The sequence below is a fragment of the Pneumocystis jirovecii genome (assembly GCF_001477535.1).
Source record: "Pneumocystis jirovecii RU7 chromosome Unknown supercont1.2, whole genome shotgun sequence".
Lineage (NCBI taxonomy): Eukaryota > Fungi > Ascomycota > Pneumocystomycetes > Pneumocystales > Pneumocystaceae > Pneumocystis > Pneumocystis jirovecii.
Genome location: NW_017264776.1, coordinates 444,485 through 458,928, shown reverse-complemented (window position 1 = coordinate 458,928; position 14,444 = coordinate 444,485). Strand labels below are relative to the sequence as shown.

Genomic DNA, 14,444 nt, shown 5'->3' with positions numbered 1-14,444 from the left:
ATAAAAAGTACTTTTACAAGTAAAAATACTAAAATATTTTTTTTCTGATTTATATTAAATTGATTATTTAAACATCTGCGATAAAGATAATTAATATCAGCGATTCTTAACAACCAAAAATTAATTTTACATAGCAAATGAGTATATAAACTGATATAAAGATCTATTTAATAAAAATACATATTAAACTTTGATATTGTCTATTTATGTTTAGATCAAATAAAAAAAGAACGACACAAAACAACCGCAATTTTGGAGTACAAGTTTTACGGTATAATGAATATCCAAATCGCCTTAATTTTTATCTTGAAGCACCTAATGAAGAAATAACTATAGAGGAATTTGAAAATTGGGCTATTAGCCGTCTTTGTGGTAAGAATTGTGTTTTTTATAGCAATATTTTTCATAAAAAATGGAATAGTTCTTAGTGAAATTGAATCAGGGCTTTTTCGAAATAGAACACTGAAAGAAATAGATATAATGCTTAAACCGTTAATAGAAAAGCATCTTCCCCTTAGTAGCAATATATCTAGGTCTTTAAAGGGCTCACTAATTGATGAGGAACGAAAAAAAGATCATTATAGTCATTATATTTTAAAACTTGCATTTTGTCGGTCGTAAGGACCAATATCTTCAATGGAGGTTTTAAATTAATATTTCCAGAGAAGAACTACGAAAACGCTTTGTACGTGCGGAAACTGCATTGTTTAAGTTTGTTTTTTATTGAAAAAAATTATAATAATGATTTAAAAGACTTCGATTTTTACAAGATGATAGTAAGGAGAGGCTTTCATTTATTAATAGTTTGAATTTTGATTGGGAAATGGTAAATTTACAGATTCAGTTTTTCTATTTATCAATACACTTAAGGTTTCTGAAGAGGAAAAACGATCCAAATTAGATAAGTTAGCAGATGCTAGTCAAAAAAACATAGAAAAAGAAGCATTTTTTAAAGAAAGAACACTATAATTTAGAAAAACATAATAACAAAAAATAGGTAGATTTTGATAAAGTTTGTGATTTGGTAGAAAAACGTAAAGTTTTTTTAGAAAAAGGAAAAGCTTATGTCCCTGCATCGGAACAAATAAGTTTAATTGCAGAAGAATTTTCTTCAAGATTAGAAAAATCTTTAGAGGTTTTTCATCAATTAAAATATATATTGATTTTTATATTATTTAGTTAACTGCTAGGATATTACCTCGTCTTGATGAAGATGATCGATTATTACCTATATTAAATCATTTAAGTTTAGGATTTACAGTACCTGAATATACTAGCACAATAGCTGGTATTGGAAACATCTCGGCATTACAAATAGATTCAGTATGTGTTTATATAATTATTTATATTATTTTAATATTTTTAAAGCTAATTAAACATTTTCCTATGTGTCAGCGTAACTTGCATTTAAATTTAAGAAAAGACAAACATTTAAGGCATTTTGGAAGACTTCAGTATGGATTATTTCTAAAAGTATATTATCGAATAAATAAGTATAAATTAATACTTATAATATGAAGGGAATTGGTTTAGATGTTGAAGAAGCATTAGTATTCTGGAGAAAAAGTTTTTCGAATATGTCAGATGAGAGATTTAATAAGGAATATAGATATAATGTGCGTCATAGTTATGGTTTGGAAGGTAATCGCAAAAATTATAAACCATATAGGTAAATATTGTCTATATATAATAAAAATTAATTTAAAAAAAAGTTGTCAACAAATTCTTACTGGTCCTCAACCAGGCACAGGAGATTCTCATGGTTGTCCATTTCGACATTTTTCTATAGAAAATCTAAATGCTTCTTTGGAAAATATGGGGATTCATGATCCAAAAATTTTAAAAGAAATAAATGATGCAGTAATTGAAAGACATTATCATATTGCATGCACAAAGGTGTTTGAATTTACACATCCTTCTGTTGGTATTTTACAAGAAAGTATTTCTCATCCAAATCAATATTTTGATAACAGTTACGCTTTGATAAAAAACACTAATAAAAATGAAATAATGGAGATTGATAACAAGAATACTTAAATATTATTCTTTTAATAAAATAATTTTTATGAATTATATGTAATATATAAATTGCATTTTATAAAAACATTCTATTGTAAAACAAATTTAAATTACAATAATAATTCTTCTGGTGCTTCTAAATACTTTTTTAACTCATTAACATAAGCTTTTGCAACACGAATATCTGTATAAGATTTATCAAATTTCATCCTTATAAATGTTGTATATTGAAGAATGTTTTTTTTAGTAGGTAGAGATGATTTATGAGGCTGTTCTTTATTCAAAAAGTCTATTATATCCAAATTCTTTTGAAATCCTTTTGAGTCTTGTATAGAGATTTCATGAATTTTTTCTATAGTTAAAAATAGAGAAGATGGAAAAATAGTATTTCCCATTCTAAATGAATTAGTTTCACTACTAACTAAAATACTTAAAAATACCTTATATTTTTAGGCAATTCCCATATTACAGATGTTTTCTTATCTTTAAAATAATCAGATTCAAAATTCCTATAATTTACATTTATGTTATCATAATATTTTGGTGTTTCCCCTAAAATACTAGAAAACAGAATTTCCTGATGTGATATCTTTTTAAGAACAATCGATGGTACATTTTGAAACGCCTTGTAAATAGCCTTATTAACTAAATTTGAAAAATTTATTTTGAATAATTTTTCTAAATTCTTATAAAAAGATATATCAATATTAAATGTTATACCATTAATTTTTTTTTCCATAGATAAAAGAGATTCAAGAGAAACCGGAATATTTATCATAGTAATAGAATGTTTTGCAGATCGACTAAATTTTGTTTTTACATTGTTAAAAACCAATTTTTCTTTTCCTTCAAGCACTTTCAACAATTTTAAAGGTGAATCTTCCCCTATTACACCAACATATGCAAGAATATCACCTTTTAATAATCTCCCACGAGGACCTGTTTTTTTAATCTCTGAAAAATCGGTAATATTGTAATGCTTAAGCAAAGATATAACTGCTGGGGATAGTGCATCTTTTAAATTATTCAATACGTCCTTCGTAACTTCTTCAGAGAAAACCTTATTTTTAACTGTTTCGTGTGTAAATATAGACTGTTTTTTTTGAAATTGAAATATATCTTTAAATTTTAACCATAATTTTATATTTCTAAAAAATATATACCTTTCCTAACTTCAAAATACTTCTTAGTAAAAATATCCTAAATACGTTAAAATATTTTACGTATTATTTAACATACAGATAAAACTCCATAATTTAAAGTATTAGAACATATCTGAATTTTCCTGTTTCTAATCATAAAAAAAAAACATCTAGCTGAAAAATTCCTATCTTCTCTGTATCAAAACTATATCATTAAAGCATCAAAATAAACCTGAATTAATATTTTTTACAAAAATATTTCTAAACATATTTAATGATTTCTTTGCTAATTTAACATTTTTTTCACAAAAAAAAGTAGAAAATTGTTTAGATCCTTAAAATAAAAAACCAAATATCAGAAAATTTATTTTAATATTTAAAAAATTATTTTTAAAGTACCCTTTGCTTGAATTATTTGCAATGAACTTATATATAAAGGCCGTCTAAAAGAACATAATAACGTAGAAATCATTAATTTTTTTTATAAAAACTCATTTAAAAACTTAATTCCTTTCTAAAGAGTATTCTTATGATTTTTATGGTTTTTAAATGATTTTTATTCAAATCAAAAATACGTCGTTAAGTCAATATCAAATATCACAAAAAAATCTATATTTTAACTAATTTTAATTTAATAAGGATTCTCAACTGTTTTTAATCTAAAAACAATTATAATTTTCTTTTTATGTTTAATTTTCTTCTTTTACTTTTTTTTAAATTTTGATTAATTTTTTATAAAAGAATAAAAATTGGATAAATGATTAATATCTATTTAAAAGTTCTAAGCTAAATGAAATACAAAAGATTAGACTATTTTTTGAAACATATTTATTTTTATTCCAAGAGTTGATGTTTTCCAATTTTTATTATGTATTAGTGATCATAAAATATATAAATATTATTGAATCTAAACTAAAACGTTATATTTTAAATATATATAAATAGAAAAAATACAATTTTTTTCAATAATTTTGGAGAAGGGATATTTGAAAAACAATTTTATAGTAGTTTTTAAGAAATACAAAAAAAAAAGAAAAATCATTTTTTGAAAGAAATTATTATATCAAAATTTAAATATAATAAAAACCAAATTTATAACAATTATATCAAAGATGCCTTTGTAGCATTCAGTATTAACTGGTTGTTTAACTGTTTATTTTTTTATTTTCATTAAGATTAATACATGTTTTTTATTATTAAGTATTCATTTCTTAAAAGTATTAAATAGTTTAATCCCAATACATTTTTTAAATATATTTTCTAAATAAGATCTTCAATTTTAATTCATTTTTTAATATAGAAAATAAAATTCTGCTTTTCCAGAATTTATAGGGTTTAATAGATGGATGAAGAGCAAGATCATTTAAAACAACTTACAAATATTGAAAAGGCATATTCTATTATTAATATAAATTATTTCTTACTTATTAAAGAAAATATCTTGTTTATTAAAAGAAGGTGCTTTAGCTATTGAAACTATTGTTAAAAAATCAACAACAAAAGAAAATGAATCTTCATTAAAAAACACTTTTCAAAGCCATGTTAGAGAATATATGGCATTACTAGAAGTGAGTTTCAAGACTAAAAAGATCTTTTTAATAGTAAAAGGATATTTCTGTTCAACTTAGAAATCAAGCAAAAGCATTAGAAGAAGCACAAGTGCCTATTAATACTATTCCTAAATTACAAGATTTTGCTAAAGAAAAAAATATAGAACATTGGAGAAAAATAGAAACATTCCTGAAAAAGTTACAATTATCTAATCAGAAATGATCATTAAAACAAGAATGTAATATTATAAAAATTTTATAATATACACAATTCTTCATTTTCAATATTCTTAAGAGAGATAAAGAATATTTATTCAGCAGAGGCTATTTTATCATTACTTCTATCTAATATTATATAAAACGGATTATTTGAATGATTTTCTTTTGTATAATGTAATTGTGCCTGAAGACGACCATATTTAATGAGATTTTCAATTTTCATTCTATGGGATATAAACTGTAATTTAGGAAATGTTGCTTTTTGTCCATAAAGTATCATTCGACTAAGACGCGTTTCATCAGGATCACTTAATATATAAAAAAAGTCAGATGGAAGGGTTTTAGGCTGGTAAATATTAATTGTAATTAATAAACGCAATATGAAAAAATACCCAAATTGTTATATTTCCTTTAAACTTTTGCAAAAAAACATGTGTCCAATCTTGACCAAGAGGCCTAGGCATTAACTCAAGATCTCGTAATACACGAAGCCATTTAATCATATCGTGCTTAAATTAATATAAATATATATATATTTAAATGTTTATTATGCACCTTAAGATATTGCTCAATAGCACTTCCAAGGAATCCTCCTCGCCATCCTTTACCTTTTCTATGGCTTACTGGGTGGCCTACAGCTCCTCTCGCTGAAAAAAACCATGTTTTAATATGAGGGTTGACTTGAGAAACTATTGAATATGTAACATCAAAATACTATAAAATATAAATATAACTTAATATCCAGTATTTAATATTTCACCATATGTAATGAATTAATAGGAATATCAGTCCGTAATGACCCTAAAATTTAGCTTTAAAATCTATAATATAATACAATTTACCATCCTTCCATTTGTTACCAAAACTGTAGGGAACTAATCTACCATCCGAGCTTTTTGACATAAGAGGAACTGGATTTAAAATTCCTTTCATAATAAGTTGTATTTAGTTTAAAAAAAAAATTACCTGGAACAGCAGCACTAATAGAAATTAACATTAAAACATTATACACGTTACAAACCTAGCTATTAACGCTGACCATATTACAGTATCAGGAGCAGTAAGATAATTTACAAGTTTCGGAGGAGAATGAAGATCATCAGGAACAACAGATATATTTAATATTCTCCCAGTCCTTTCATAAGCCTCTTTAAATGTAGTACTACCTCTAGTAAACCATGTGCAACGAATAGCACTATGTTATTATTAATATTTAGTATGATATAAATAGATTTAATACCAATCCACCGCATCAAATCTTGCACCTGTTTTCCACCATCGTTTTAGCCATACCTGAAAAAATCAATAAAATAAAATGTAATTTAGAACTAGTACAAATGTTTTTTCATGACATGCAGTAATTTTACGTGATAATTCAGGAACAAGAAGTGCCATAAGTTCCTAATATCTATAAATGCAACTTCAAAAACAAATAAATGAATACTTCATCAGTACGTGTACAAACCAATGACGCAATCAAAGCACCTCCACTAGTGCCAGTAATTATGTTAGGAAGTAATTTGCTATCTAATAATGCTTTAACAACTCCTAAATGATAATAACTAATGATATTAAAAAAGAAAAAAAAAGAAATACAAATACGCAAATGCAGCACCCCCAGACAAACATAAAGCTGAATGACCATAATTTTTAATTAAATATTCAAAAAAAAAAAGTTTATTTTGCATTGAAATTTTAGAACTATTAATAAGATATTTTAAACACTTTTCCACTACAAAATTAAACATAAAAACCCGCTTCCCATTTTCTAAAATACCTTCAGTTACATAACCATCAACCAAATACTTTGTTCCAAAATATGTTTGACTATAGAGTCGTGGATTTTCAATACCTCCTAACCAAAAATAAGAAGCTTTTTACACAAAAAAAAAAGTATAACCAAAGTTAGACCTAACACATGTTTCCAACACACCTTTAAGTGCCTCTACATTGTCGTTTTCCCTGTACGTTCTCAAAAGTTTCAGTACTTTATTAATCAATTGATAATCATAATAATCAAATTGAGGATCTTCCATCCATTTATCATTTCCAAGAAACCTATCTAGCTCAGAAGCTGCTAATTTCCATTCATCATAAGAATTTGCTTCATGAAGCTTTTTTCGAAGATGTTGCCTTTGTCCTCTCCTAAATAAATAAGAAAAAAATAACTGTAAATCCAATCTTGCCATATAAACATGTTTTCATAAAGTGCTATATAAACACGAATTATTATGTATAATACTCTATTTTTTTTAGTAAACTAAAATACTCCAAAAAACCATACGATAAAATAAAAAGATATCCAAAGACAAACAGCAAAAGAGGCCATCGAAGATAATAATACCTAAAACTAAGCTAAAATGAAAAATCCATTTTATCACCTACACAAATCCTTCTCGTTTTTCATCTACTCCTTTTCGAAATTTATATTGACTAATTTTTTTATGTTTTTGAATATATTCATGAACTGGACACCAATCATCAAATTCCTTGACATTTTCTTCTCCTTTTTGTGAGCTTTCTGATGAATGAATATACTTTTCATAGTCTTTAATGTCTATTTTTCTTCAGTCAAAATATTCAATGTTGCTCATCATACGATTAATATTGCAAAAATTAACGTAAAAATCAGATAATATTTTAGAAGCATCTATAGGATCTTTATCTTTTTCTTTTTTACCCTCTGTCAGTATCATTTTATCCTTAATTTTTTGAATAAATTACATTTTTATTTTTTTAACGTTTTATCAAAATTCTGCAACGTAAGTAAATCTTAAGATCTTAAATTTTTAGAAAAAATGACAAAAAATAGAGAAAAAAAACTATTTTTATGATTCTAAAATATCAGAAACATCAATCTTTCTTTCTTAAATATATATTTTCAAAATTTCACAGAAAATTAAATATTTTAGCAATTGAAACGTCTTGTGATGATACAAGTGTGTGTTTGTACGTATATTTTGCAATTACAGGCTCTGTTTTTAAGTATTAAGGCTTGAAAATGATGAAAAAAGTGGTAAAATCAAAATTATTGATCATAAAACAGAGAGATCATTAAATGAAAATGAAAAGTTTGGAGGTAGATTCTGGAGCTAATTCTAAATTTGTTTAAGATATAATAGGAATTAATCCAGAAATTTCAGTAACTTTCCACCAAAAAAGATTGGCTGATATTTTGAAACAAATTTTTAATGAACATATCTATGGACAACGAAACGTATAATATTTAAATATTTAATTAAACTATATGAATTCAAATAGATAAATATAGTTGCTGCAACACAAGGTCCTGGAATGGTTGGCTCTCTTTCTGTGGGCTTAAATACAGCAAAAGGCTTATCTGTTGCGTTAGGGGTTCCTTTTATTGGAATCCATCATATGGTATTATTATATGTTTATATTTATAAACATTAATTTGTTTATGACATCAGCAAGCACATTCTCTTACACATAGATTAGTTCATAGTGGGGAGCACCCTTCATTTCCTTATTTAAGCCTGTTACTTTCAGGTGGACATACATTATTAATTAGATCAAAAAGTGTTTTGGATCATGATATTTTAGCATCCACTCTAGATATTGCAGTTGGTGATATGATTGACAAATGTTCAAGATTATTAAAAGTTAGTTGGAGCGGAATGATGCCTGGACAAGCTCTTGAAATTTGGTCAAAAGATGAAAATACATCTACATATACCGAATCTAAATGGAATTTGCCAATTCCTCTGATGAAAACACCAGAAAAAAAATTAAATCTGGCTTTCTCTTTTTCTGGATTAGGTTCTTCGGTCGAAAGAATCATTAATACATCTTGTTTTTCAGAATCTCAACTTAAAAGTTTGGGCAGATCATTACAAATAACAGCCTTCACTCATATTGCAGATCGTCTTCTTTTAGGATTAAACAGAATTGACCACCCTATATCAGGAATCGTAGTGAGTGGTGGCGTTGCTAGAAATTCATTTTTGAAAACTATGTATAAACTTTAATTATATATATTTCATCTAAAAAACGCTAGATTACAAACATCACTCAATAATAGTCCATATAAAAATACTCCACTTTTTTTTCCACCTCTTGAGTTATGCAGTGATAATGCTGGTATATTTTTTCATATTTCATATATTCATTTTTATTCATTTTAGCTATGATTGCATGGACAGCTTATGAAATGTATCGTATTGGTTATATTTCAGATCTTTCAGTACTTCCAATTAGAAAATGGCCAATTAATAAAATAATGGAAATTGGAAAATATTTAGTTCATTCTAAAATGTCTGTATCTATTTAAATATATATTTTTTAACATCGTTTAAAAGTTATTTGTAAAGTATTTTAATTTAAAAAAAACATTTTTTTGATTAAATTAATATTGAAATATGAATGAAAAAAAATTAGATGTTTTTTTGCCTACTTTTGATTTAAGTAGTTATATTAGTAATTATAAAGGTAAATATTAATATATTTTAAAACTAAAAATAATTATTTTTATTAGGTTATACACGTATTGAACGTTTAATATTCATTTCTGAGCATTGTTCATCTCTTAGCATTGAAGCACTTGAATTTGCTATTAATTTATCTCAATCAGATACTCTAGATACTGTTTTGTATGAAAAACTTGCTATATTATTACAAAAAAAATGTCCTGATAAAAATATAACTTTAAATGTAGATTGGATTCTTGAGACAAAAAACAAAGCTAAAAGTATACTCCAGAAACTGGAGTTTGCATTACAAAGTTATAAAAATAGCTTTATAAAAGAAAGTATAAGGGTATTTTTATTTTAATTTTCAAAAAATAAATTCAATTATAATAGATGGGATATAACAGTCTTGGGGATCATTATTATACATGTAGAGATCTAGATAACAGTTTAAAATTTTATTCTAAAGCATCAGAATTTTGTACAACACCAAAGCACGTTATGAATACGTTATTAAATATTATAAAAGTGTCTTTAGAACAAAAGAAATTTTTAAGTATACAATCCCAGCTTTCAAGAATGCAAAATACGTCTCTTAAAAATGAAATTAATTCTAAAATTCAAGTGATCTCAGGTTTAGTTCATTTTAATTTAGGGAATTATAGAGAAGCTGCTTTAACATTTTGTATGATTAAAAATGAAAAGAACATAGAATTTAATGACGTAACAATATATAATTTATTTATTTTATTACTAAATATATTATAGATTATATCTATTAACGATGTAGTTATTTATGCTATAATTTGTGCTCTTCCATCTTTTTCTCGTCATGAACTCAAACAATATATTATTGATAATACTGAATTTAGGAAATTACTAGAACTAGAGCCTCAGATTTTGGAAGTGGCTCTTACGTTCTATTCATCTAATTATTCAAAATGTTTTGATATTTTAAATAGATTGAAAAATGATTTTATACTTGATATATATTTGAGCAAAAATGTCGACAACATATTTTTATATATAAGACAAAAAGCATATATCTTATATCTTAAACCTTTTAGTTCAGTCGATCTTAGAAAAATGGCAAATGTTTTTTTATTTTTATTAGAAAATATAGAGAAAGAACTTATACAATTAATAATGGAGTCAAAAATATGTGCTAAAATAGATAATGTAAAAAAGGTATATATATTTATAACTATACAAAAATGATATAAATGATATAATATTTAGTTTCTTATAATTATAGAATCAGATCAACATGACACAATATATAAAAGAATACATAAAATCAGTAGTGAATATAAAAAGTGCGTAAAATTGTCATTGGTACATATGAATTTAGTAAAAGAAGGCTTAGAGGTAAAGCCTATTTCTAACTCAATTAATATTTAAATACAAGTATATTTAATACTAGGTTTTTTAAAAGAAATTTTATTATTTCAAAAATATTCTATTAAAAGATTTACTTATAACAATGCTTGTAATGTTTCATAGTGTCCCTGCTATATATTTCATATAAATATTCAATAATTATAAGATGATTATCAACAAAAATATTTTTAGAAAACAAAATGCAGCAAATATATTAAATTCAATATAAAAATTTTAAGAATACATAAGCATTTCATCTATATCTATATCTCTGGTCATAATAAGTTTCAGAATTAGGATTTGCTTGATGAATATTTTCTTGATTAAAAGCGTGATAATTTCTATATGGATCAAAATGTACTTGCGACATATAATTAGGCATAGTGTTTTGATAGTTATGATGTGGATAATTTGTATATACAGGAATATGAATTGTGCGTTGATAGTCTTTATTGTAAATACGTTTTCCTTGGTTATTATAAGAAGTGAGTTGATTAAAGATACAACTGATTAGAAAAACGAGAAGAAGCCCTAAAACAAAAACAATAATAAAAATCCATTTTTTAAACTATTATCATTTTAATATATTTCAAATATTATCTTAAAAAAATTACCCCAGTTAATAGCGTTTTCAATTGATTCCCCAAAGTTCTTTCTATGCAGTTACCTTTATAACAAAAACCATAGAACCCACAAGGTGTTCCATCTTGAAATATTACTTTTTTAGTTATAATAAAAAATATTTACCAATAAAATAATTTTGAAGTCCAGAATACACACAAGCACCGCCGATTTCACAAAAAAATATACAAGAGCTATGACATGCGCCTTTAGAATTATTAAATTGAGAAATACATTGCTATATTATTTAAAATAAAATCAAATATTAGCTGAAAATTACCATATTGCGAGATGTACAGATGCCTGATGCACATTTAAATCCATTGCCGCATGATGTACCATCTTTTTTAAATAAATCTGAAGGACATGTTGAAGAGTTGCCAGAACATACTTCAACGATATCACATTCGTCATGAGAAGGGCGACATATAGTGTTTTCTGGTGCAAACTGGCAATTTTTACAGCATGCCTCACTAGAATCGCTATAAAGTAAATATTTATATACTATTGAAAGATATACATACTCGCACACTGATCCAGGAGTAAACTTGCAAGTTCTAGGATCACAACATAAATTCCCCTTACAACCTTTTTCCCCTCCACAATCACATTCTTCCCCATCTTCAATAATTCCATTCCCACATCTTTCTATTAAATGTTAAAATATAACTATTAACATAAAATATATACTTTCAGAAATTAAAGTAATATTTTTATTACTCAATAAGCATTTAGAATTAACCAATTTTTTTCCTAAGTTAGAACATACTTGTCCTATAGTGCATGGGCTAAAAGTTTGTAAAGATGGAGAACTTTTTGGATTCATTATGAATTTTCCATTTGCACTGCATAAAGAAGAACCTATCATAATTAGAAAGTTTAAACTATAAATGATTAGACTACTTAAAGGACAACACGAAACCGAAGAATCTTGACATGCTTCCTCAGTACAATCATGAGAAGCACCAAACCCTAAAAATATATATATCAAATTATCATTACAATAATATATTTACCATGTCCTATTTCGTGAGCAAGTACTACATCTTCAATACGTTTTGAACTTGCTACAACATTTGTGCCTGAAATTGAATCAATACCATGTTTTTTTGGAATAATATCTTGACAAAGAACTCCAAACCACGCAACACCAACTTCCGAAGAAGAACGACATGATGTAAATAAAGACCATAATGCAATACCATCAGAAATCTTACTTCTCCATGTACTAAATAATCTCAGACGATCAGATATAGTATGAGATGAACAATCAATATTCCATGGGACGTTTGAGTTTTCTTTAACAGGACATGAACTTTCCATAACTGTTATATTCAATAACCCTAGTGAAATATTAAATGTCTCTTCATAAATTGCAGAAACCTTTATATTAGTCTTAATAAATATAAAAACATCATTACCTTATTATATAAAGAGATAATATGTCTCGTTGCATCATTTACAGTTTGAAACTGCGAAACATAATTACAATCAAGAGCTGCAGCCATAAAAGCTATTTTTTTATACTTTGGACATCCATCCGTATTTCCTGTGTTAAGTGATAATTGATCTCTAGAAGGATATAAGCCTGATTGTTTTACATCACTTTCTTTCCTCTTTTTATGAGTAGATGATAAATCAGATAAATTCGATAAAGCTGACAAATAATCATTATCTAAATTTTTAAACATACACATCATATTATCTCTTTTTTTAAATATCTCAGTCGATTGATCTGAATCACACCATATAACCATACTATCATTATGCCCAAAAATGCTTGGTTCATGAGACTCTTTAAATAACATATAATTTTCTAATGTTTTTACAGTATATAAATCCCCAAATAATGAAAAAGAACCTTCAAATACAAGTGCATCTTTATCTCGAAGAAATGATATTCTTGCCCACCCTGTTTCATACCATGTTTTTTCCAACATTTGTGTATCATCCTCTGTGTATGTTATATATGCTTTTCCTGAATAAACTTTGTACTCATTTCTATCAATTTTTCCAAAATATACTGTTTCCCCATGCTCATTTTGAACCCGCAAAAATGACATTTCATTCAACAAATCCAAATTTGGTTTCATCGTGAGTTTAACATATTTCTTCATTGATCTCAAATATTCGATTTTCTGAAAATGATATGGTAATGCAAAAACTAAATCAAAGGACGAATAAGAATCTATTGACTTCTCTGGATATCCTACAAAATGTGGAAACAAACTAACGTTTTCAAGGAGCTGAACTCTTCGTACACTAATAGGTTGCATGACTAACGCTAATAATTATAAGCAATACGTACAGATATTCTCTTAAAACTTACATGCATATATTTTTTCAAAAGCAAAAAATAGCAAATACCAAAAACACTGAAATATATACCCCATAAACTATTCTATTAAACCAAAAATCAATTTTGTACCCTTAAACTTTGTTTCTTAAAAATATTTTTTAATCCCTTTTTAATTATGCAAAAGTAACTATTTTTAAGATACCAGATCTATTATCAATAAAATACTATGCCAAATAATGCTTTTTGTTCTTTTAAAAACTCCAAATCCCAATTGTTATAAATATAAATGATCCTTTTAAATACAAAACAACCGTTGTTCCAATTAATAATTATTATTAATCAAATAATTAACAAATAACTTTTCCTGAAAGAATACTAATTATCTTAAATTACTTCCTCTTGCATATGCCTTAAATTATTCTGTTATCTCTTCAGAACACCTTTAAAATAAGTCCGATCTTGGTAAAACCAATGGCCTTATTTTATACACAAAAACACCTTTATATATATCAAAATGATCCTCTTGACACACCCAATACGTTTTTTTTGGTTTCCTCTTGCTTATGCCTATTATTTTTCTTTATTTTTATCTATTTTTTCTCTGTACACATCTAACGACGTTAAATTTAAGGGTGTACGGTGCGTGGGTAAACGCTCAGACGTAGATAAATATATCATATATGGCTGGAATATTATACAAAAAAGTAATTGCAGAAAAAATACTTACAAAAATATATTTTTTCCTTGCATACTCCCCCAACACATCCCCCTCCCTAATTTTATGTAT

At 26.0% G+C, this 14,444-nt stretch overlaps 7 protein-coding genes across 7 annotated transcripts; 4 read left to right on the top strand and 3 right to left on the bottom strand.

Annotated features, from left to right (window-relative positions):
- Nucleotides 1-206: 206 nt before the first annotated feature.
- T551_00535 (DNA primase subunit PRI2) lies at nucleotides 207-2,037 on the top strand (the record flags this gene model as incomplete). The annotated part of the gene is made up of 10 exons (XM_018372801.1): nucleotides 207-372; nucleotides 422-617; nucleotides 664-711; nucleotides 754-826; nucleotides 871-919; nucleotides 1,002-1,135; nucleotides 1,180-1,323; nucleotides 1,369-1,473; nucleotides 1,521-1,669; nucleotides 1,713-2,037. The coding sequence occupies 10 exons, from the start codon at nucleotides 207-209 to the stop codon at nucleotides 2,035-2,037; spliced, it is 1,389 nt and encodes a 462-aa protein (XP_018231137.1).
- Nucleotides 2,038-2,129: 92 nt separating this feature from the next.
- Nucleotides 2,130-3,633, bottom strand: T551_00534 (uncharacterized protein; the record flags this gene model as incomplete). Its single annotated transcript, XM_018372800.1, has 7 exons — nucleotides 2,130-2,415; nucleotides 2,460-2,697; nucleotides 2,740-3,138; nucleotides 3,183-3,219; nucleotides 3,259-3,350; nucleotides 3,394-3,495; nucleotides 3,561-3,633. The coding sequence occupies 7 exons, from the start codon at nucleotides 3,631-3,633 to the stop codon at nucleotides 2,130-2,132; spliced, it is 1,227 nt and encodes a 408-aa protein (XP_018231136.1).
- Nucleotides 3,634-4,503: 870 nt separating this feature from the next.
- T551_00533 (uncharacterized protein) lies at nucleotides 4,504-4,934 on the top strand (the record flags this gene model as incomplete). The annotated part of the gene is made up of 3 exons (XM_018372799.1): nucleotides 4,504-4,619; nucleotides 4,708-4,729; nucleotides 4,770-4,934. 3 exons carry the CDS (start codon nucleotides 4,504-4,506, stop codon nucleotides 4,932-4,934), a joined length of 303 nt encoding a protein of 100 aa, XP_018231135.1.
- Nucleotides 4,935-5,021: 87 nt separating this feature from the next.
- On the bottom strand, nucleotides 5,022-7,626 carry T551_00532 (uncharacterized protein; the record flags this gene model as incomplete). The annotated part of the gene is made up of 16 exons (XM_018372798.1): nucleotides 5,022-5,276; nucleotides 5,323-5,439; nucleotides 5,486-5,644; nucleotides 5,691-5,731; nucleotides 5,773-5,856; nucleotides 5,897-5,910; nucleotides 5,952-6,125; nucleotides 6,171-6,223; nucleotides 6,266-6,331; nucleotides 6,375-6,492; nucleotides 6,533-6,662; nucleotides 6,708-6,785; nucleotides 6,831-7,111; nucleotides 7,200-7,274; nucleotides 7,316-7,487; nucleotides 7,530-7,626. The coding sequence occupies 16 exons, from the start codon at nucleotides 7,624-7,626 to the stop codon at nucleotides 5,022-5,024; spliced, it is 1,914 nt and encodes a 637-aa protein (XP_018231134.1).
- Nucleotides 7,627-7,760: 134 nt separating this feature from the next.
- On the top strand, nucleotides 7,761-9,221 carry T551_00531 (uncharacterized protein; the record flags this gene model as incomplete). The annotated part of the gene is made up of 7 exons (XM_018372797.1): nucleotides 7,761-7,879; nucleotides 7,924-8,009; nucleotides 8,053-8,147; nucleotides 8,192-8,311; nucleotides 8,362-8,906; nucleotides 8,949-9,031; nucleotides 9,076-9,221. 7 exons carry the CDS (start codon nucleotides 7,761-7,763, stop codon nucleotides 9,219-9,221), a joined length of 1,194 nt encoding a protein of 397 aa, XP_018231133.1.
- An 88-nt stretch (nucleotides 9,222-9,309) lies between these two features.
- On the top strand, nucleotides 9,310-10,758 carry T551_00530 (uncharacterized protein; the record flags this gene model as incomplete). The annotated part of the gene is made up of 5 exons (XM_018372796.1): nucleotides 9,310-9,379; nucleotides 9,426-9,706; nucleotides 9,751-10,080; nucleotides 10,126-10,545; nucleotides 10,597-10,758. 5 exons carry the CDS (start codon nucleotides 9,310-9,312, stop codon nucleotides 10,756-10,758), a joined length of 1,263 nt encoding a protein of 420 aa, XP_018231132.1.
- A 232-nt stretch (nucleotides 10,759-10,990) lies between these two features.
- Nucleotides 10,991-13,634, bottom strand: T551_00529 (uncharacterized protein; the record flags this gene model as incomplete). The annotated part of the gene is made up of 9 exons (XM_018372795.1): nucleotides 10,991-11,305; nucleotides 11,352-11,443; nucleotides 11,485-11,596; nucleotides 11,639-11,840; nucleotides 11,883-12,006; nucleotides 12,049-12,219; nucleotides 12,262-12,330; nucleotides 12,375-12,741; nucleotides 12,780-13,634. 9 exons carry the CDS (start codon nucleotides 13,632-13,634, stop codon nucleotides 10,991-10,993), a joined length of 2,307 nt encoding a protein of 768 aa, XP_018231131.1.
- Between the last annotated feature and the right edge of the window lie 810 nt (nucleotides 13,635-14,444).